The sequence below is a fragment of the Panulirus ornatus genome, chromosome 62, assembly GCF_036320965.1.
Source record: "Panulirus ornatus isolate Po-2019 chromosome 62, ASM3632096v1, whole genome shotgun sequence".
NCBI lineage: Eukaryota > Metazoa > Arthropoda > Malacostraca > Decapoda > Palinuridae > Panulirus > Panulirus ornatus.
In genome coordinates this window covers 7,640,992-7,664,128 of record NC_092285.1, presented here as the reverse complement: position 1 = coordinate 7,664,128, position 23,137 = coordinate 7,640,992, and the positions used below count along the sequence as shown (strand labels likewise).

Here is a 23,137-nt window from a genome sequence, read left to right as displayed (position 1 = left end):
ATCCAATTCACTCTGTTCCTTGCCCTCCTTTCACCCTCCTGCATGTTCAGGCCCCGATCACACAAAATCTTTTTCACTCCATCTTTCCACCTCCAATTCGGTCTCCCACTTCTCCTCGTTCCCTCCACCTCCGACACATATGTCCTCTTGGTCAATCTTTCCTCACTCATTCTCTCCATGTGCCCAAACCATTTCAAAACACCCTCTTCTGCTCTTTCAACCACGCTCTTTTTATTTCCACACATCTCTCTTACCCTTACGTTACTCACTCGATCAAACCACCTCACACCACACATTGTCCTCAAACATCTCATTTCCAGCACATCCACCCTCCTGCGCACAACTCTATCCATAGCCCACGCCTCGCAACCATACAACATTGTTGGAACCACTATTCCTTCAAACATACCCATTTTTGCTTTCCGAGATAATGTTCTCGACTTCCACACATTCTTCAAGGCTCCCAGGATTTTTGCCCCCTCCCCCACCCTATGATCCACTTCCGCTTCCATGGTTCCATCTGCTGCCAGATCCACTCCCAGATATCTAAAACACTTTACTTCCTGCAATTTTTCTCCATTCAAACTTACCTCCCAATTGACTTGACCCTCAACCCTACTGTACCAAATAACCTTGCTCTTATTCACATTTACTCTTAACTTTCTTCTTTCACACACTTTACCAAACTCAGTCACCAGCTTCTGCAGTTTCTCATATGAATCAGCCACCAGCGCTGTATCATCAGCGAACAACAACTGACTCACTTCCCAAGCTCTCTCATCCCCAACAGACTTCATACTTGCCCCTCTTTCCAAAACTCTTGCATTCACCTCTCTAACAACCCCATCCAAAAACAAGTTAAACAACCATGGAGACATTACACACCCCTGCCGCAAACCTACATTCACTGAGAACCAACCACTTTCCTCTCTTCCTACACGTACACATGCCTTACATCCTCGATAAAAACTTTTCACTGCTTCTAACAACTTGCCTCCCACATCATATATTCTTAATACCTTCCACAGAGCATCTCTATCAACTCTATCATATGCCGTCTCCAGATCTATAAATGCTACATACAAATCCATTTGCTTTTCTAAGTATTTCTCACATACATTCTTCAAAGCAAACACCTGATCCACACATCCTCTACCACCTCTGAAACCACACTGCTCTTCCCCAATCTGTTGCTCTGTACATGCCTTCACCCTCTCTATCAATACCCTCCCATATAATTTCCCAGGAATACTCAACAAACTTATACCTCTGTAATTTGAGCACTCACCTTTATCCCCTTTGCCTTTGTACAATGGCACTATGCAAGCATTCCGCCAATCCTCAGGCACCTCACTATGAATCATACATACATTAAATAACCTTACCAACCAGGCAACAATACAGTCACCCCCATTTTTAATAAATTCCACTGCAATACCATCCAAACCTGCTGCCTTGCTGGCTTTCATCTTCTGCAAAGCTTTTACTACCTCTTCTCTGTTTACCAAATCATTTTCCCTAACCCTCCCACTTTGCACACCACCTCGACCAAAACACCTTATATCTGCCACTCCATCATCAAACACATTCAACAAACCTTCGAAATACTAACTCCATCTTCTTCTCACATCACCACTACTTGTTATCACCTCCCCATTAGCCCCCTTCACTGAAGTTCCCATTTGCTCCCTTGTCTTACGCACTTTATTTACCTCCTTCCAAAACATCTTTTTATTCTCCGTAAAATTTAATGATACTCTCTCACCCCAACTCTCATTTGCCCTCTTTTTCACCTCTTGCACCTTTCTCTTGACCTCCTGCCTCTTGCTTTTATACATCTCCCAGTCATTTGCATTATTTCCCTGGCAAAAGTCATCCAAATGCCTCTCTCTTCTCTTTCACTAATACTCTTACTTCTTCATCCCACCACTCACTACCCTTTCTAATCAACCCACCTCCCACTCTTCTCATGCCACAAGCATCTTTTGCGCAAGCCATCACTGCTTCCCTAAATACATCCCATTCCTCCCCCACTCCCCTTGCCTCCTCTGTTCTCACCTTTTTCCATTCTGTACTCAGTCTCTCCTGGTACTTCCTCACACAAGTCTCCTTCCCAAACTCACTTACTCTCACCACTCTCTTCATCCCAACAGGGGTGTGTGATGTCTCCATGGTTGTTTAGTTTGTTTATGGATAGGGTGGTTAGGGAGGTAAATGCAAGAGTTTTGGAGAGGGGCAAGTATGCAGTCTGTTGAGGATGAGAGGGCTTGGGAAATGAGTCTGTTGTTGTTTGCTGATGATACAGCTGCAGAAGTTGGTGATGAAGATTGGAAAAGTGTGTGAAAGGAGAGAGTTGAGAGGAATTGTGGATAAGAGCAAAGGTTATTAGGTTCAATAGGGTGGAAGGACAAGTTAATTGGGATGCAAGTGTGAATGGAGAAAAATTGGAGGAAGTGAAGTGTTTTAGATATCTGGGAATGGACTTAGCAGTGAATGGAACCATGGAAGTAGAAGTAAGTCACAGGGTGGGGAAGGGGGCAAAGGTTCTTTGAGCAATGAAGAATGTGTGAAAGGAAAGAACTTTATCTTGGAGAGCAAAAATGGGTATGTTTGAAGGAATAGTTGTTCCAACAATGTTGTATGGTTATGAGGCTTGGGGTGTTGATAGGGTTGTATGGAGAGGGTGGATGTGTTGGAAATGAAATGTTTGAGGACGATATGTGGTGTGAGGTGGTTTGACAGAGTAAGTAATGAAAGGTAAGAGAAATGTGTGGAAATGAAAAAAGTGTGGTTGAAAGAGCAAAAGAGTATGTGTTGAAGTGGTTTGGATATATGGAGAGAATGAGTGAGGATATATGTGTCAGAGGTGAAGAGAACAAGAAGTGAGAGACCAAATTGGAGTTGGAAGGATGGAGTGAAAAAGATTTTCAGCGATTGGGGCCTAAATGTGCAGGAGGGTGAGAAGCGTGCAAGGAATAGAATGAATTGGAACAATGTGGTATACTGGGGTCAACGTGCTGTCATTGGACTGAACCAGGGCATGTGAAGCATCTGGGGTAAACCATGGAAAGTTCTGTGGGGCCTGGATGTGGAAAGGGAGCTGTGGTTTTGGCGCATTACACATGACAGCTAGAGATTGAGTGTGAACAAATGTGGTCTTTTTTTTCTGGTGCTACCTTGCTGAAAGGGGGGGGGGGTGCTATTCTCACATGTGGCAGGGTGGTGACAGGTTTGGATGAAGACAGCAATTATGAATAGTACATGTGTATATATTTATGTCTGTGTATGTATATGTAGGTATATGTTGATATGTATATGTGTGTGTGTGAGCGTTTATGTACATGTGTATGTGGATGGTTTGGGCCATTCCTCGTCTGTTTCCTTGCACTACCTTGCTAATGCGAGAGAGAGCGATTAAGTATAATGAATGAATAGATATGTGTATATGAGTGGATGGGCTGTTCTTCATCTGTTTCCTGGCACTACTTTGCTGACGTGGGAAACGGCGATCAAGTATAATAAATAAATAATTAGATATTTTGTTTAGGATTGTCTTTTGAAGTAATAGGAGTTGATAGATCGAGAATTAAGGAATTAGAGGGTATGTGATATAGGAGAGGAGTAGTAAGAGTTAGTACAGGTAGCATTTAGAAAATCTGAAATCTGTCAGACCAAGCATCATTCTGATTTTGGATTTTTATGGATGTGAGAAACAAGGTCCACAGATTATGGTCTCAGTTTCTCATAACTTTGAAATAACTTATATACTTAATGTTATGTATGTCTGTCTTGTCGTATCATATTATTGTTACATGTAAGACTACAGTATATTGAGGTCAATATGTGGTTTGAGGAGAGTTGATAAAAAAAAAATTGATAGGCTAAGAGAGGTGTGGCAGTAAGAGGAATATGTATGATACATATGAAGGGGTTATGCTAAAATGATTTAAATCTATGGAGAGGATGACTTAGAGGATATGCATGTCAGAAATAGAAGGAACCTGAAAAAGGGGAAACTATGGAGGACATGGGAGGATGGATTGAAAGATGCTTCGAAGGTTCAGGGATCAAACATGCAGGAGGATGTGACACATGTGAGGGAAAGAGTGAATTGGAGTAATGTGGTACATAGGGGAATAGTGGGATGAATCAGGGTTTACAGAGCTGGCAGGGGAAACCATGGAGAGATGTATAGGACCTGGGGACTCTGGTTTTGGTTTATTATGCATCACAGTTAAAGACTGCATGGGAACAAATGAAGCCATTTTGTATTCTGTTCCAAGCATTACCTTGCTAAAGTAAGATATGACACATTGCAAGGTAGCACCAAGAAACAGACAAAGAAAGACATCCACTCACGTACCTTTAACAGCTAATGGGTTGATGTGCTGAAAGTTGAATGCCTGAAGACATTGCATGATGTAAGAGGGTTGATCATGGACAGAATGATATTATCAGAGTTCTGGTAGTGAGCATAATCTGATTGTGAGGTTTAGCCAGTTTATGTTGAAATGATTTGGATGTATGAAATGTATGGGTGAAGATAAGACTGACAAGTAGGATCTATGTGTTGCGGCAGAGGGAACAACGGGGGAAAGGGTGTTTGATAAGATGGTGGTAGGATGGAATTAATGAGGCTTTGAGGTACTAGGGTCTGAAGATTCAGAAGCATGAGAAGCAAGGGTTGAGTAGAAAGAATTAGAGCAATGTAGTAAATGGTGAACAACCTCCTGGTAATGGGCTAAACTAGGTCACATGAAGGGTTGGGATAAACTGAGGAGCAGTATGTAGGGATTGACTGTGGATAGTACACTTTGGTTTGGGAGCATTGTAAAATACCGCTTCAAACTAGACACTGCCTGAGCAGAGCACATTATTTTTTGTTTGTTCCTTAATCTACCTTCTGAAGGCTGAAAAGCAGTTAGGTGTAAAGGAAAGTGATATTTCCCTCAAAGAGAGAATGGGTGTTGAAAAAGGAGTTTATAAATTTTGATTGAAGTGAAGGAAATGAATGGTGACCAAGAGAGAAAGAGAAAAAACAAGTGGCTGAGAGGGAGATGGAAGAGTGGGATGAGCATGTGAACAACTATTTGAAGAGAGATTTTGCGTGGGTCTCCCACCTTGATATTAGGAATGGAATTTTTTATAGTATATATAGATGGATTGCAAATTAGTGATGGTTAAAGACTAACAGACAGACATATTTTGACTTTTGACCTTAAATCTTAGTGTAAGGTCTTTGAGTCATTGGGAACTATAAAATGAAGTTCTACAATAGGCCTAGAATTTTTTAGTCAGGTGATTAAAGTTGTTTAAATTTTTTTTCATCAGTATAGAAGTGTCTGGTCATTTATTTGTTGTTTTTCTGTGCTATTTATGAAATAATTTGTAATTCAAAGAGTACAGTGTACTAAATTTTTAATGGTTATAATTCTGATCAACTTTGGTTTGCCATGTTTGCAAACAGAACTTACTGATGATGAAATTTCTCAGCTATGGACAGAGCCTTTATGCATTTGAGAGAGCACTCTCACCAAGGGTTTAAAATACCATTTAACCTGTAGAATAGGATTTATTCATAAGGATTCATCTCTGTTGACCGCCAGGTGATGCTTGCCAAAAAAAAAAAAATCACTGAAGTTTATGATGTCATGGCATAGTATTAAGGTGATGGTGAACTGCCAACCCACTCCGTCACTCATGACCTTCACCTTGTTCTGGGCAGACATGATTGAGGTCTTGGGTATAAGTTTTCACCCTGTGATTTTTATTTCTTTTCTTTGTGTTTTTTAGCACAAAAGTGCAAGTTTTCTCTTTCATGCTGTTTACTATTTCCTGTACGAGTGAGGTAACATCCATGAGAGATGTCTTATCCTGTGTGGGGAAAAATCTTGCTTGGTTCCAATTGTTCCATCTTTTGGAAAGTAACATGGTAGGGAGGATCCCCTGCTTCTCCTCTTCGTTAGTTTCTGGGACACACTGGAGATACATGGGCAGTATTCTTTCTCCATTGGGATGATTTTAAGTACCTTCCTTATTTTTGTTGAGTTCTGTGATGCTTGATAGTGCCACTGCAGAGTTTCTAGATGATCATCAGTCATTTTATCCTTCTTTGCAGAAATTGTAATTGTTGGACTTTGCTTTTAGACATTATTTTATGCACTGGAGACCATTTGCTGTTGGCTGAGTTCCAAGAGTTTTAGTTTGTTAGACTTCCAGGGATTTTCAGTATGTTGCTAACTATGTCTTTCTTGTGTTCATTTGGTCAGCTTAACCTACAGTTTTTGGGGTTGTGGATAGGGAGCTTTAGTTTCGGTGCATTACACATGACAGCTGGAAAATGGATGTGAGCGGAAGCGACCTTTCTTTGCATGTTCTGGGAGTTACTTTGCTGATGTGGGAAACTGCAATCTAATATGGAAGATATTAGAATTTTATTATTTTAAGTACTGTATGCATGGGCCTGGTCTGTGATGGTCATACATGAGGCATGGCCTGTATGATATACTTGCATGTAGACAATGCTGAATGGCATAATCATATTTTGATAAATAAGTTCAACTGGATGGGATTTTTTTCTCATCTGGACAGTCAACCAGAAGGCTTCCTCCTCTGATTTTGTTGTTTCAGTTGCCATTTTTTGGTGGGTCTGTTCAGTATGACTTGAGATTGAGATCATATCTTAATGCAGTGTCATCAAAATGGGAAGCAAAGACAAACCTTAATGACTAAAATTCCCATGTCAACTGTACTGTGCAAGTATTTCACATGAGAAACTAAGTAGGAGAGTGTGTACTCTGAGAGGCTCCTCATATCTCTCATGGGATTGTTCATTTATGGAACCTTTATAGGTGTTTATCTCTCCATGGTACGTAGATCCTTGACTGTCATGGGAATTTTGATTTTGCTTTCTGATTTTTTTTGAACTGCAGACTATTTGTTATTGATTTAATTTGAGGACTTTTAGTTAGGTAGGCTTCTGGAGAATATTTATGTGGTGCCACCTCAGCTACTGCTTGAATCAAAATCAAGTTGTAACCCTGTTCAGCTGGAAGGGGAGATGAAGCTAGACTTTGAGGCATAGGGTTACCATACCTCTATTAGTTTACTGATGATACAATAGGGGAGCTAAGTCAGAGGATATGTGTTCAGGGGGAATTCTTGTAATCCCTCATGAGAATGTTCCTTACAACACTGTTAAGGAGCTTTGGTTGAATACAGCACGGTACTAGGAACTCAAGTTTTTGTTTACCGTGTGTAACCTATACCTGGATGAGTTGTCCTAGAATGGAATTTCCCTGAAAGGTCAGTTTTATACAGAAGCAGAACCCTTGCTGGTGGTGGTGGCCAAATGTGATAGATCCTTTGTATAACTGTGTCCTTTGTTATTTTCAGTGGATCTTTGAGTTATCTTTATAAACAAGACATTAGGTTTTACTTTTGGCCAGGTGCTACTGATCCTTGTATATAAAATACAACCTTTATAATCAAGACATTAGGTTTTACTTATGGCCACGTGCAGCTGATCCTTGTATAAAATACAACAGAAGCTCCTTTTTTTCATGTTGGTATGGCTTAAGTGCATCCTTAGCTTTTGTTTTGTCTGGGCTACCGTGATAATTGAGCCAGTGTGTTTGAGATTTTTTCTATAGCATTTTGCTCATGGTAAGAGTAAGTCAGTAGTTCTCTAGCAATGTAAAGGAGTGCTTTGTAAAAAACTTTGCGAAGGTTTTTTTTTATTTTTTTGAATAAGAAGGTTTCAAAACTTTAGCTAACAAAGTCTGTGATATTTGTTTCTTGGATACAAACTTTCAGAGGTAGTTGGTGTATCATGATTTGTTGGCATTATAAGAAGTATGACTTCATAATGGTTTCTTGGGATAACTTGTTCCCTCTAGCTTTAGGATCAGGAAGAAGAGTTATTATAAGTCATGCAGTGTGTAGGTATGGTTCCCTCTGAGGTTAAGATTCATCTTGTATTGGTAATGATTTTTCTAAATCCAAAATTTATTTAAAAGATGAGATTGGAAATTACACAGAAGATTTGTTTGGTCATCCAGAATACTTTAAACCTCTTATTTGCAAAAAGTGTGCACATTGGATCCAGAAGTTGTTTCTCTATTCATAGCCATGGTTGTCTGCTAGAGCCCATGATGTAGGAACCTCATGTTGTTGAGGTTTGTAAATGGAGTTTTTACCTGTTAATGGCATCTTCATTGAATGATGGCAATGCTTAGATCAGGTTAATGATACTTTTGTAGATTTGGATATGTTGCTTTTGGTACAAAACTATCAAAAGTGAAGGACAAATTGTTACCAGGGGAAAGGTTCCTTACTAAGATTATATTTTTAAGTCCTTTGTTTTAGGTCTTTTTGTGGTTCTGCTTTCATCCCTTGAAAGGCTTTGTCTGTGGATGAGACTTATGGGTTTTGAGATATGGTAATCCTTATCTTTTTTATCTGAGGCAGAGCCCCTTGAGCATTGATGAATTTCCTATCCCTACTGTCTCTTCTTTCCTTTTTACAAAAATTGCTATGGTTAATGATTTATAGGTTGGCTGGTATATTGTTGCCACATCACTCACAGTGTCATTACATCATAACCCTGATTGAGTTCCTGCGTGGTTTTTGGATTTCACTAGACAACCATCAGTCGTCCTCAGAAGTGTTACGGTAGTTGAAGAAGATGACTCCTCATGGATACATCCTGCTTTGGATGTGAAATAGTGTTATAGCCCTTCATCAAGCAAGTGCTCACTCAGATGCTCATAGGGCTCTGCCTGTTTAGAGAAATGGTTTTCCATGCTTTAGAACCCATAGTTTTTACATTAATGAAATATCATATTGATGGTGTTTTGTTTGTGTGTTTTATCTTAGACTGAGTTTATGATTAGAAGAGTTGATTTATTAAAGTATGATATGACCCTAAGTTATATGTATAACATACTATATTTGATTTTTTTTTTCTTTTTGTAACTCATGAATATTTTATTTGTAATGCAAGCTGTTAGGTTGATGGATGTTATACTGTGCAGATGAACAGAAGGTTTTCTTTTAAAGGACTGGATGGTAGATGGATTCATGGATGCAGAAGTAAAACAGGTAATGCTCTTTCATAATTTAATTGATCATTAACTTGAGTGCTTTGTGCTGGGTATATTGCTCTTATTGAGATTCACAGTAATTTCTTTACTTTAGGAAATATATATAACAGAAGATGCAAAATTTGAAGGGTCTCAACCTTAAAAGAAAGATAAAAGTTCTCAATGTCAGTAAAAGGACAGAATTAGAATTTTTTGTGAACATGAAAAGCAGACCATTTTTTAGTAGAAATGAAAGCACAGGATACAGGAAAAGAAGTTGGTTCTCTTTTGCACAAACAGGGATGTATACCAGATCCCATGATTTAAGGGTAGCAGCTTCTGTGTAGGTTCATTGCCTGAGATTAGCAAAGGTGGTCATTTTCATTCAACAGATATCTTGGTTTAATGAGGCATCTGTTTAAAACTGGGTGACCTAACTTTTATGATTGAGTATGCCACCATCAGAAAAGGAGCTTCCAGAACAGGGGGCAGTTGACATCAAGTTTAGGCCCTTTCCTTTGGTTTTGCTTAAGCCCTTCTTTCTTCATGTGATTGTGCTTGCAGATGCCCTTAGGGTTCTGCAGAGGAAAATGATAGGTTTTAAAGGATGTAAAACCATTTTCACATTGAAAATGATAGGTTTTAAGGGATGAAAAATCATTTTCACATTATGGACAGAGCCCTCTGAGCATCCATTTATCTTTTCCCTCCTTTGTTTTAAAAAAAAATTGATCCCAGGAAGTGACAGGTTTGAAGCACAATCACCAGTAGTAAGTAAGTGAATGTGGATGAGAGATTGGTCAGTTGGTGTAGACTTGTTGCTGTACGGTCACTGGGTCCTCTGAATATGCATCTACCAATGTCTTATGTTTTATGGTGCTGTGGTCTGATTATAGGTGTTAGATTGGTTGAGAAGACAATATAGTTGAAGGTATAACTACTCTGATTTATGTTCAATGTATTTGAAGAAAATTTTGACAATGGACACTTCAATATACACTTTGTAGGGTCCAAGTTTGCCCTTTTTCTCAAATGAAAACTTTGAACTTTGCCAGCAGTAACCCAATAAACTTCCTCAACAAGCAAGAAAACATTGCTAGCCATACACAAAACCTGCAAGATAACAGACAAACAGTCGTAGACAGTCTTGCCTCATTATCTTGGTAACCTCTCTGCTCCTCTTCTGCATCTCACAGGTTTTGAAACACACTGTGTATTTCTGTTTATAGGTAGTACAATATGTATTTCATTACAGAATTTATGTGAATATTTATTAAGCTTTTGTATTGAATTATTTAACTAACACATTTTTAGTATCTGTCTTTGTATATGTCTGTCCATGATCTCTGGACTTATGTAGTTGCTGTGTGTTTGTATTTGCTTTGATTAGGTTGAAATGACCCAAGAATTACCACCCAGAAATGCATCTTCATTTTACAACATTGTGCATGTGGAAAGATGTTTTTAATTCATGCTTTTTCAGTTTACACTCAAATTTCCAGGAACACATCTTGAATACAAATCAAGGATGCACTGTTTAAGGATGGGAGATAGCCCTTGGGAAAGGTGAATTGACACAGAAAGAATTAAGTTTAATTTCACAGGACGAACCAGTTTTGGTTGCAGTTGCAAAGCACTTCAGATCAAACCATTGATGAGAAATATAAGTGTTCATAAAGGAAGAGAGGATATTTTTAATTTTACCAGCAGGAGTGACACCCATTATGCCTTTTGTACACAGATGCATCATATGGGAAGAAATGTTAGTCATTCCAGGGAATATTGCAAAAGAAAGCTTTCGTGGGATGTCTGTCTGTGACTCGTTCCATGAGATCTAAACCTGCAGCAAACATAAACATCAGAATTAAAAAGCAACTGGCTGCTTCTTCATACAGTTTTTGTGTGGAGATCAGTTGCATAAGGATAAGCCATAGTGAAACCTTTTCCTCTCCTCTTGCAGTGAAGCTGTGGAATTTTCTTTTGCCCCATCCTCTTCCTACTACCCCTCTGCCTTCAAAAGTCAAGTCTACAAACACAAATGATGTTGAAGTTAATCTCTGGTAAATTTTTCCTTCTTTGATACTTATTGCTTTACCTTTCGGGCAACTTTGTCATAAATGGAACATGCCACTTCCTGGGATGTAAGCTGCTTTAAAAGATGAAGTCTTTTCAGTCATTGATGGTGGAGTTTATAGTGGGAAGGGGAAGATGGGGTGTAAGATGTGAAGAAACAGTTTCAAGAGTGTAATCAAAAGATTTCAGAGGTATGAACACATGTTGCAATAGTGAAGAATGAGTGAGCAAGAGAGTATAGATATGTCCGAAAGATGATTGAGAATGATTGCTCGGGGTTGTTAAGGTGAGAAAAGTAGGAAGCTTTATCACCCTGTTTTTGCTGTCAGAGGGATCATCCACTCTTAGAGGTACTAGTTTATGTTAAACATTTCTGTTCCGTCATGTCAGATTGGTAGCAGAAGAACTCATGAGAGGAAGCAGAATGGTGAATGTCATAAAGATCATAGCATAAGAAGGACATTAGATGAAGCAAAGGAAAATAGAAAAAGTTTGCAAAAATTTGAGTCATATATCTTTAAAAATAAAGTTAGGAGAATTATGGTCAACAAGGCACACAAGAAATGTGTCTGTTACACCTGAAATATACTTCATTGTTGAAGTATGAGCATTTTTACACATTGTAGTTATTGGTGAAGAAATATATTACTGGTTAATTGATTCTCTGAAAGAAGTGAGGTGATTATAAATATTAGTTGAATGGTGGTCCACAAAGTAGAAATTAATATCAAGCCCGCAAATATTTGTGAATGAATAGAAAAAGAGGTTGGTGAGACAGACTTGTTTGAAATGTTGTTGAATCCAATACTGATGTTGTCTGAGTTCACCCTCTCCAGTGTTTTTTTAACAACATTTGGAATTTTGTCACATATTCAGGTTATTTTATAAGCAAAAGAGTTTGAGGGGGTGTAGTGCAATAGAGAGGGATCATGGGCCACACAGATTACACAGTGCTTTACTAGAAGTGAAAAGTAAGAGAAATATGTAAAAAGCCATATAGAATCCTTTTAAGTAATTATCGTAACTAAGTTTTGTACTAGAAACTGTATCCAAGAGAAGAGCAGTGGCATCAGTAATTATTATATTTCTGGTGCTATCCTGGTTGTATCTCATTGGCATGCTAGTGCTTGGCTGGCTGTCCCTTCCTTTCAGTTTTTTCTTCTTCATGCTTGTTCACAGTTTCCCACAGTAGCGAGGTAGCATTAGAAACAGAAATATCTTCATTTTCTCTCATCTACTCTTCGGCTGTGATATATGATGCACTTACACCAGAGCCCCACAAACCTTTTCATGGTTTTCCCTGATCACTTCATATGTCCTGGTTCAGCCCACTTACAGTCTTCCTAATATTTCTTTTTCTTTGTGTGAACCTGCTGAAAGCTGCCCTTATTCTTTTGGCATATTTTTATTGCATGTTTATTAAGTGTTGGGGCTTTTGACAGTAATATGTTAACACAGCTATCACTGGAAATGTTTGGGAAGATTCTGCATATATCACACTGTTATGAAATTGGAAAAATATACAGCTTATTTTTTTTTTACAGGAAAATACTGCATGTATCACCTAACTATAAGTTTGATATGACTTTTGTAGTTGAATAGGTTCATAGAATGTAAGTTTCATGCTCCATAGCCTTCAAGATTTTCGTAATGTCATAATTTTTTTTATCAAAAACCCCAGGACCTCTTGTATGGGGGCTTTGATACCTCCAAATCTGCAGTCGGTAGGAAGGACAAGAAACTCCTTTGGAAGAAGTTTCTTGTCGAGATTGTACCCCTTTTGTCTAGTAAAAATTATACTACTTTGCTAAGAAGCGGCACTGGAGTTCATTAGTTATGGAGACTCTTTTTTTCTATGGCTACCCCTTTAAGGAAGGGAGTTCCAGTTGGAACAGGCATCAAAGGTATGGAGAGATGGATAGATAGACATATAACCTCATACAGATGGAGTCCAGTAGCACCCATCATGCTCTAGAAACATCTTTTTCTCTTGTACAGCAAGTTTGGATTGTTCTTCTCAAAACATTTTTTAGTTTAATGGTCAATGGGCAGATTGAATGAGTCACATATTGGGCCAAAAATTCAAGGAGATTTTGGATATTTTTTCTTGGAAATCATCTTAGGCAGGATACTCTTTCGTGTGATTTCATACATTTGTAGGTTGAAAAGTATGTTCAAGCTAACAATATTTTATACAAATGATCTTTTCTTGTACTTAGATTTTTTCAAGGTAAGTTACTGTTTAATGTAATTAGTGCACCAAGCTGAAACTGACTGGAAAGAAAACTGGCTTAAATGCTACCATTAGAAAGCATATTTTGTCTTGTGTTTAGAGAAGAGTAGAGAGGAAGGGGGTGACAAGGGAAATTTCCCACATCCTGCAGAGCTGTATGCATGAGCAGTATGATTTAAGTTGTTGACTTCAACTACTCAGAAAGAGTAGATGAAGATAAAAGTTGAGTAAAATGTTTTAGGATGATCAGAAACCATACTGGAAGGAGGCGAAAAAGGAAGGAGGTTGATGTAAGACTGAAAATGATGATGTGAGAAGTGAGGGAGATGAGTTGCTGAATCAAAAGGAGGACGTGAAAGGAAGATGAAAAGAGCATCTTGAAGAACTGATGAATGTGGGAGAGAGGGAGGCAGCAGTTGTTACATACATGGGTATAGAAGATGGAAGGAAGAGGATACAAGTGTAAGGGCCTATAGCAAAAAGGGAGATTAGAAATAAGAAGGGAAATAATAGGGCTGAAGGTAGGAATGCAAGTGGAGTGGATGAGATTACAGCTGAAATACTGAAGTATGGAGGAGGTGTGATAGAGTGGATGCATCTGGTGTGTAGATTAGCATGGAAACAGAAGATTGTATGTAGCAATTATAGGGGTGTAAGTCTGTTAAGTATACCAGGAAAAGTTTATGCAAGAATGTTGATTGTTAGAGTGATGGAAGTGACTGAATGCAGAATAGATGAAGAACAAGGGGGTTTTAGGGAAGGCAGGGGATGTGTGGATCAGATTTTTGTATAGAGATGACTGTGGGAAAGTATTTAACAAAAGGTAAGAAGTTGTATGCAGCTTTTATGTATCTTGAGAAAGCATATGACAGAGTTGAGTGAAATGCTGTGTGGGATTTAAGAATATATAGGGTAGGGGGACAACTGTTGGATGGTGTGAGAGCTTCCTACATGTGCATGTGTGAGAGTGGATGGAGAGTTGAGCAAAAGTGGATGTGAGGCAGGCCTGTGTGATGTCACCATGGCTTTTTAATTTATATATATGGATGGAGTGATAAGAGAGATGAAAGCAAAACTTGGAAAAGAGGGGTGCAGAGATGGGGTGTGGCAGTGATATATGGTAGCTAGTGGCAAGCCTGTTTGTGGATGATACTGTGTTGTTTGCTGAGAGTGAAGAAGAGTTGCAGAAGATTGTAAGTGTGTTTTATGATGTATTTAAGCATAGGTAGTTGAAAGTAAATGCAAGTAAAAGTAAAGTAATGATGTTTGAAAGGAAACAAAGTGAAAGTATAGATTTTATAAAACCATATAGAGTGAAAAAAGGTGGTGTACTGAATTGTGCTTTGGACATGGGGGGGAGAGAGAGGGAGAGAGAGAGAGAGAGAGAGAGAGAGAGAGAGAGAGAGAGAGAGAGAGAGAGAGAGAGAGAGAGAGAGAGAGAGAGAGAGAGAGACTGGAAGAGATGAGAGAATTTAAGCATGTAGGAGCTGTCATTGGTAAGTTTGGTGATATGAAAGGAGAGATAAGGGAGAGAGCAGTATAGGGAAGAAGTCATTGGGTCCCTTCATAGAATAACGAAGTGCAAGCATGGAAGTGAACTGAGGATTAAGGGACAGCATAGTCCTCCTAACCCTGACCCATGAGCCAAAACATGGACAAGGAATGAGTCACAGAGGGCAAGAATCCAGGCTGTGGAAATGACCTATTTGAAAAGTGCATGTGGTGTGACTAGATGGAACGAAGAAAGAAGTGAAAGGGTGTATGGAAGATATTGTATGGCAGGGAATGTTTCTACGTCTCTGTTCAGCCTAATGTAGCAGGTCACTTGATTGTGGTTCCCTGTTGAAGTACTACCATTAGGAAGGTAATGAGGCTGTCAAGTGAAAACTTATCGTATATCCACCATATAGATATACCATCATTTAACTATCCTGTGACAACACATTGCACATCAGCATTTTTAAAGCCTTCACAACCTAAGAACAAAATTATTTTTCAACACTACCTTTTGTTTCTTCTTCACCTTTTGTATAATGGTTTAATGTGATTTGCTGAGGCACCCCAATTTTTTATTATCTGTATTACTTTTTCAGACAGTGTAAACATGTCATGATAGTATTATACATTTGAATGTCCAGCAGACAGCTCTTAAACCAGTGCTTTATCTGTTGCAGTTAGGGAAAACTATGCCCCCACTATTTGCATGTTTGCAGTGACTAACATTAAGTACATGACTTATTATAATGTATTTAGAAGAGAAAATTATGTCTTTGCAGTTGGATCCAGAGCATAATAAGTGTACAGTTAAGTCATTGGAATGGGACAATAGCTTTATGAAATGTATGTATTTAAGAGAATCTTTAAAAGATGAACAACAGCAGACCCCCAAGAAATATGAGTCACAAAAGAAAATTGATTTTCATGAAGTGTATTTAAGAAATTGGGATTCACCTAAGAAGAATACACGGGTAGGACACTCCCATGTAAGTGACTTTGTAGTAGATTTTGGAATTATTTCATCTGAAAATGTGTACATATACATATAAATGCAGCTTGGAGTTTTTACCGGAAGAATAAAGTATGTGAGTGAGCAAGAAGGGAGGAGGGTGAATAGTTCATCTAGTAGGTCTTCATTAAAAAATGTGTAATGTCTCTGTGGTTGTTTAACTCATTTATGAATTGGGTGGGTGGTGAAGGAATCAAATACAAAGGTCTTAGAGTGAGGGGCATATCTAATGTAGAGCTTCATGCCCCCAAACACCAAATGTGATAGAAAAAATTTTTGCTCAAAAAGGTCTTTCTATTCATCTGTCATGTTTCCACCTGTTAGAAATTTGTGTTGTCAGAGACCAGTTTGGTGAGGCACAGGAAATTATTTTGGTTCCTTTCCTTGAAAAAGATGTGAGTGCAAGGAGGGTTATCTCTGTCAAAATTAACATTGTAAGTGTTTAGAAGTATCTTAGAATATCTTGATGATGTCCTGCTCATTTATTGAATACTGTATTCTAGGATTTTATAAGGCCAGAATGACCGTAGGAAACAGGATATAGACACAGTATCAAGCAGATATGCAAATCAGGATGTTTAAGGAGTCTTTGTCCGGTATGGTGGAAGCTTTTTTGAATGTTCATATTATTAACATCTTGGACAACAATAGGCCTCCATTTTATTTTAGACGTAGAATGAAATTTTGTTCTGAGTCTGAGCTAAGCAATTGTCCTTTGGGAATAACTTTTTGTGGAGAATTATTACCCTTGAACATTTTAGACGGGGATGAATCTCCCATGCATTCAGAATTTGGCTTTGCATATGATAAAGATCAGCCATAGTAAAGAGATAGAGGTAAGAGTTTTTCAGGATAAAGCTTAGTTATGGTTTCAGAGGAAGAGGCTGAGAAACTTCTCCCTCGAGAACATAGAAGAGGCAGTTGTGACAAATTCTTTTCCAACAAGTGATGTGTGGGCAGAATTAAAGTTACATTTGTTCAATTCCCCAAATGTTTGTTGTGCTAGGTGTTTTGTGAGGTCTCATATTTTGAATAGTGTTAAAGAATCAAGAGACCATCAAGGATTTATGCATAGGATCAAGAATGGTTCCTTAATTTTCATGGTATAATGCAAGAATAGTACTGTAGGTACTGTATTGTATTTTGGTGCATTAAGATTTTTATTGTAGGGGAAAGAAATTCATGGTTTCAAAATTCAGATACTTCAAAACTGATTGAATATATCAGATTGTGTTCAGTTGTTCTGCTAGACCTGGTCCTACTTATTGTTGTTTCTTTTTTTTCCTTTTCTTTAAGATTTACTATTTGATATAAAAAAAAAAGCATGGTTAGGAGACAATTTAATGCCATTACCTGTATTGGATTTTAGCATTGAGAGACAGACAATGTATAGAAGGGAAGAGGCAAAATTAGATGATGTTCCATGCCAGTTATTGCATTGTTCGATAAATATCCATCCATTTAGTAGGGTCTTTTTACATCTGCAATTATCTGTAGATGAAACAAAGGCTTTCATACAAGGCCATTGTAGACTGAACACTTTGCCACGCAATGCTAATCCAGACTGAACGAAGTCTATGATGCAATAAGGTAGTTAATTAGACAGTCATGTAGTTCCAAAACCCCTTTCATAGGGCTTCTGCAGCTCTGAGGCTGTGTTCTGTATGGGAAAAGTCTAAGGTGGACTCTTTTGGTATGGAAAGGTCCCTGATGACATTTCAGTCCTTTCCATCAACTGATGATGATACAGCCTCAGTGAAGGTGACTTTGCGCTTGAGGTGGAGTCTGGGAATCATCTGCTTAAGGAGTTTTTGGGGAAACTTAGCCCAGGAATCTTATTGCACATCTGAAGGCAAAGACATAGTCTTTTTGAATGGAAAGATCCCTGATGACACTGCACTATTTTTCATCCACTGATGGTGATACAGCCTCAGTAAAAGTCACTTCACACTTGCAAGTGAAGTCTGGGAACATCTGCTGAAGTAGTGAGAAGGAAAACTTAAGTATTGGAATATTACAGCATATCTGAAGACAAAGTTATTGATTATTGATGAAGAGTAACATTAGTAAGTAAAGGAAAAGTTAGAATTTGGTGTGGAAAGACAGAGGAAGCAAGTCTATGGAAGTACTGTAGTTATGTTTGTCCCAAGAAGAGCCATCCCAGGTCTTCAAAAATCTAATCGTTACCCTTTCAGTAAAATAATTATACATGTTGTGTGAGAAATACTTGAAAAACAGATGGTTTTGTATTTAACATTTACGGATCTGAAAAAAACAGATGGTTTTGTATGTAACATTTATGGATCTGGAAAAACAGATGGTTTTGTATGTAACATTTATGGATCTGAAGAAGGCATATGATAGGGTTGATAGAATTGCTTTATGGAAGGTTTTAAGAAGATATGATGTGCGGGAGGTAAGCTGCTAGAAACAGTGAGAATTTTTTTATCAAGGGTGTAAGGCATATGTGCTCGTTTAAAGAGAGGAGAGTATCTGGTAATGATCTGTCTGTGGCAGGGATGTATGGTGTCATCATAGTTGCTTAATCTTTTTATGGATGGGGGTGTTGAAGGAGGTAAATGCAAGTCTTGGAGAGTGGGGCAGATATGCAGTCTGTTGGGGATGAGAGGGCCTGGAAAGTGAGTCATTTGGTTTTCACCAATGATACAGCATTAGTGGCTGATCCAAGAGAGAAACTGCAGAAGTTGGTGACTAAGTTTGGAAGAGTGTGTGAAAGGCAAAAGTTGAGAGTAAATGTGAATAAGAGCAAGGTTATTAGATTCAGCAGGGTTGATGGACAAGTTAGTTGGGATGTAAATTTGAGTGGGGAAAATTTGGAGAAAATGAAGTGTTTTAAATATGTGGGAGTGGACTTGAAGGAGAATGGAGCCATTGAAGTGGAAGTGAGTCATAGGGTTTGGGAGGGAGTGAAGGTTCTTGGCAAGGCATGGGCTATAGATAGGGTTGTGCAGAGGAGGGTGGTTGTGTTGAAAATGAAATGTTTGAGGACAATATGTGGTGGAAGATGGTTTTGATTAAGTAATGAAAGGACAATAGAGGTGTGTGGAAATAAAAAGTGTGGTTTATAGAGCAGAAGGTGGTGTGTTGAAATGGTTTGGACATGGAGAGAATGAGTGAGGAAAGGCTAACAAAGAGGATACGTGTGTTAGAAGTGGAGGGAACAAGAAGTAGGAAACCAGATTGGAGGTGGAAGGATGGAGTGGAAAAGATTTGAGTGATCAGGGTCTTAACATGCTGGAGGGTGAAAGGCATGCACGGAATAGAATGAATAGGGACGATGTGGTTTGGTGGGGTCAATGTGCCATCAGTGACCTGGGCTTGTGAAATATCCAGGGTAAAAAGTGAAAATATCTGTGAAGCCTGGATGCAGATAGGATGCTGTAGTTTTGGTGCATTGCACATGACAGCTAGAGAATGAATGTGAGTGTATGTGGCCTTTCTTCATCTGTTCCCTGGCACTCTCACTGATGCAGGAGGCAGCAATCAGATGTGGAGAAAGAGAAGAGAATGTATATGTTATCTTTTTTCTTTTCTTCCTTCTTGCATTTGTGCTGTTTCCTGTTGGGCAGGGTGGCATCAAGAAGGGACGAATGCAGTCAAGTATGAATATGTATATGTATTTGTTATCCTTGGAGGTGGAGGGAACGAGAATTGGGAGACCAAATTAGAGGTGGAAAGATTGAGTGAAAAAGATTTTGAGCGATCAGGGCCTAGATATACAGGAGGGTAAAAGGCGTGCAAGGAATAGAGTGAATTGGAACGATGTGCTATACCGGGGTCGATGTGCTGTCAATGGATTGAACCAGGGCATGTGAAGCGTGTGGGGTAAACCATGGAAAGTTTTGTGGGGCCTGGATGTGGAAAGGGAGCTGTGGTTTCAGTGCATTACACATTACAGCCAGAGACTGTGAACGAATGTGGCCTTTGTTGTCTTCCTAGAGCTACCTTGCATGCATGCGGGAGGGAGGGAGTGTCATTTAATGTGTGGCAGGGTGGCGGCAGGAATGGATGAAGGCAGCATGTATGAATGTGTATATGTCTGTATATGTATGTATACGTTGAAATGTATAGGTATGTAAATGTGCGTGTGTGGGCGTTTGTGTATATACTTGTGTATATGGGTGGGTTGGGCCATTCTTTCGTCTGTTTCCTTGCGCTACCTCACTAACATGGGAGACAGCGTCAAAGTATACGGGATAGAGGAGAAAGAATACTTCCCACGTATTCCCTGCATGTCATAGAAGGCGACTAAAAGGGGAGGGAGCGGGGGGCTGGAAATCCTCTCCTCTCGTTTTTAATTTTCCGAAAGGAACAGAGAAGGGGGCCAAGCAAGGATTTTCCTCAAAGGCTCAGTCTTCTGTTCTTAATGCTACCTCGCTAAAGTGGAATATATATATATATATATATATATATATATATATATATATATATATATATATATATATATATATATATATATATATATACATATTTATATATGATCGGGGCCTGAACATGCAGGAGGGTGAAAGGCGGGCAAGGAAGAGAGTGAATTGGATCGATGTGGTATACCGGGGTTGACGTGCTGTCAGTGGATTGAATCAGGGCATGTGAAGCGTCTGGGGTAAACCATGGAAAGTTGTGTGGGGCCTGGATGTGGAAAGGGAGCTGTGGTTTCGGGCATTATTGCATGACAGCTAGAGACTGAGTGTGAACGAATGGGGCCTTTGTTGTCTTTTCCTAGCGCTACCTCGCACACATGAGGGGGGAGGGGGATGGTATCCCATGTGTGGCAAGGTGGCGATGGGAATGAATAAAGGCAGACAGTGTGGATTGTGTGCATGGATATATGTGTATGTGTCTGTGTGGGTATATATATGTGTACATTGAGATGTATAGGTATGTACATTTGCGTATGTGGATGTGTATGTATATACATGTGAATGGGGGTGGGTTGGGCCATTTCTTTCGTCTGTTTCCTTGCGCTACCTCGCAAACGCAGGAGACAGCGACAAAGCAAAATAAATAGATAGATAAAAAATATATATATATATATATGTATATGTGCGTGTGTGGGCTTTATGTATATACATGTGTATGTGGGTGGGTTGGGCCATTCTTTCATCTGTTTCCTTGTGTTACCTCACTAATATGGGAGACAGCGACTAAGTATGATAGATATAAATGATATGTAAATGTACACATATGTGCATATATGTACAGTAAACCCTTGATTTAATGGACCCTGCTTTAGTGGATTTTTGATTTAATGGACTGGGCAAATAATGATATATTGATTCATTATTTAAAGAAAAAAAAAAATCAAAATCTCAATTGCTTCACTATGCACATTTCATATCACACTTGTTTTTGGTAGTGTGGGGTCTACTTGCTTTGTTTTTGGTCTCAGTCTGCTTCAAGGTACCATGCAGTCAAGTTGTATACAGAAAATTGCGACTATTTGTTTAGTAGATAATTTTGCAATCCTTACAATTCAAAATGGCATCAAGTGATAGAGGAGTTAAAAGAAAGTGTGTGAACTGTGTATTGTATTAAAGAATGGCCCATAGGTTACATTCTCGATTTAATAGACTTTCGACACTAAAGGACACCCCCCCTCCCCTGGTTAGTCCATTGAATCAAGGGTTTACTGTGTATGCGAGTGGATGAGTCTTTCTTCATCTGTTTTCTGGCGCTACCTCTTTGATGCTTGAAATAAATTTTGTACATGTAAATGAATGGTAAAATTCATTTACTTTGATTGCAAATAACTTTCATGTTACATTGTGAAGGATAAGTCACTGGAGTGTGTTGTATTTCAGGCATAGGATAGTTGATATTTTAGTTATGGCAAATTATAGAAGTTGACTATTTCCTGCTGCTTAAGCGTCTACTAGTTCTTAGAAATTAGGCACTTCTGCATGTTGTATACATTGATAGTGTTTTTCTCAAACATTTTGTACCAGATGTTACCTTAGTGTAAGGAGTTGAAATACTATGTGATATTCTGCACAGAATGTAAACCGACCTGTGAGTGACCAAGTACTGCCTCGCTCAGCTACAGCTGATACTGCAATGTCTGTCAATAACAAAGATCAGGCAAACAATCAGAATTGGTTTTCATCACTCATTGCTGGACCTAGAGCAGAGACAACTGGGCCAAGCAAAGAACAGTCACGAGAAACTTCACCAAATTCAACTCCCACTCATCAGGTAAGACTGATGAATTTTGATATTTACTTATCGGTATACATTCGTTGCTACATATATATGGTGTAGGAGGAAAGCTATTAGAAGCCATGAGATCTATCAAAAGAGTAAGGCATGCGTGTGAGCAAGAAGTGATTCCAGATGAAGTTGGATCTACAGTAGGGGGTGTGTAATATCACCATGGCTGTTTAATCTGTGTACGTATAGAAAGTTGAGGTCAGGGTAATGCACTGTGTGAATAGAAGCAAGGGTATAAGGTTTAGCACTGAAAAGAGACAGGTCTTATGTAGTTTGAACTAATGAATGGAGAGAACTTGGAGGAAGTGGAGTGTTTTAGATACCTGGGAATGGATATGGTTGCAAATGGGAGTTGACATGAGCCATATGGTGGATGAGGGGGTAAAGGTCTTAGGTGCACTGGGGAATGTGTGGAAAGAGAGATCACAGTCTTCAATGGCAAAGATGAATGTTTTTGATAGTATGTTAGTCCTATATGGATGTGAGGCATGGGCCTAAGAGAAAAATGAAAAGGATGGAATGAATGTGTTGGAAATTAAATGCTTGAGAACAATATGCAGTGTAAAGTGTTTTTTTTTTTAATAAAGAATGATAAAGTACAAGGGAGGTGTGTTAATAGGAGTATGTATGTGAGAGCTGAAAAGAGTGTGATGAAATGGTATGGACATATGAAGAAGATGAATGAGGACAGGATGACTAAGTTGAGGGAGCAAGGAAAATGGGGAACTAAGGAGGAGGTGGAAAGATGAAAGGAAAGATGGTTTGAAGGCTTGAGGCCTAAACATACAGGAAGGTGCAAAGCATACAATGGGTAGAACAAATTGGAACATTTTGGTTTACATGGGATGATATGCTTTCCTTGGGCTGAACCAGGGGATGTGAAGCAGTTGGGAAACCAGTGAAAGGTCTAAGGGACCTGATTGTTAACTGGTGCCTTTACTTTTAGTGCACTATTCATAACAGAAAGTGGATGTGAGTGAAAGAGACCATTTCTTCATCTGTTCTAGGAACTAC

At 38.9% G+C, this 23,137-nt stretch overlaps 1 protein-coding gene across 1 annotated transcript in view; it reads left to right on the top strand.

Moving 5' to 3' along the window:
- Drp1 (dynamin related protein 1) overlaps positions 1-23,137 on the top strand; it is a 117,178-nt gene that overhangs the window by 60,367 nt on the left and 33,674 nt on the right. The window contains exons 13-14 of the mRNA XM_071656136.1: positions 9,061-9,102; positions 21,911-22,108. Coding sequence (XP_071512237.1) covers positions 9,061-9,102; positions 21,911-22,108 — 240 coding nt within the window. The remainder of the gene's footprint in view (positions 1-9,060; positions 9,103-21,910; positions 22,109-23,137) is intronic.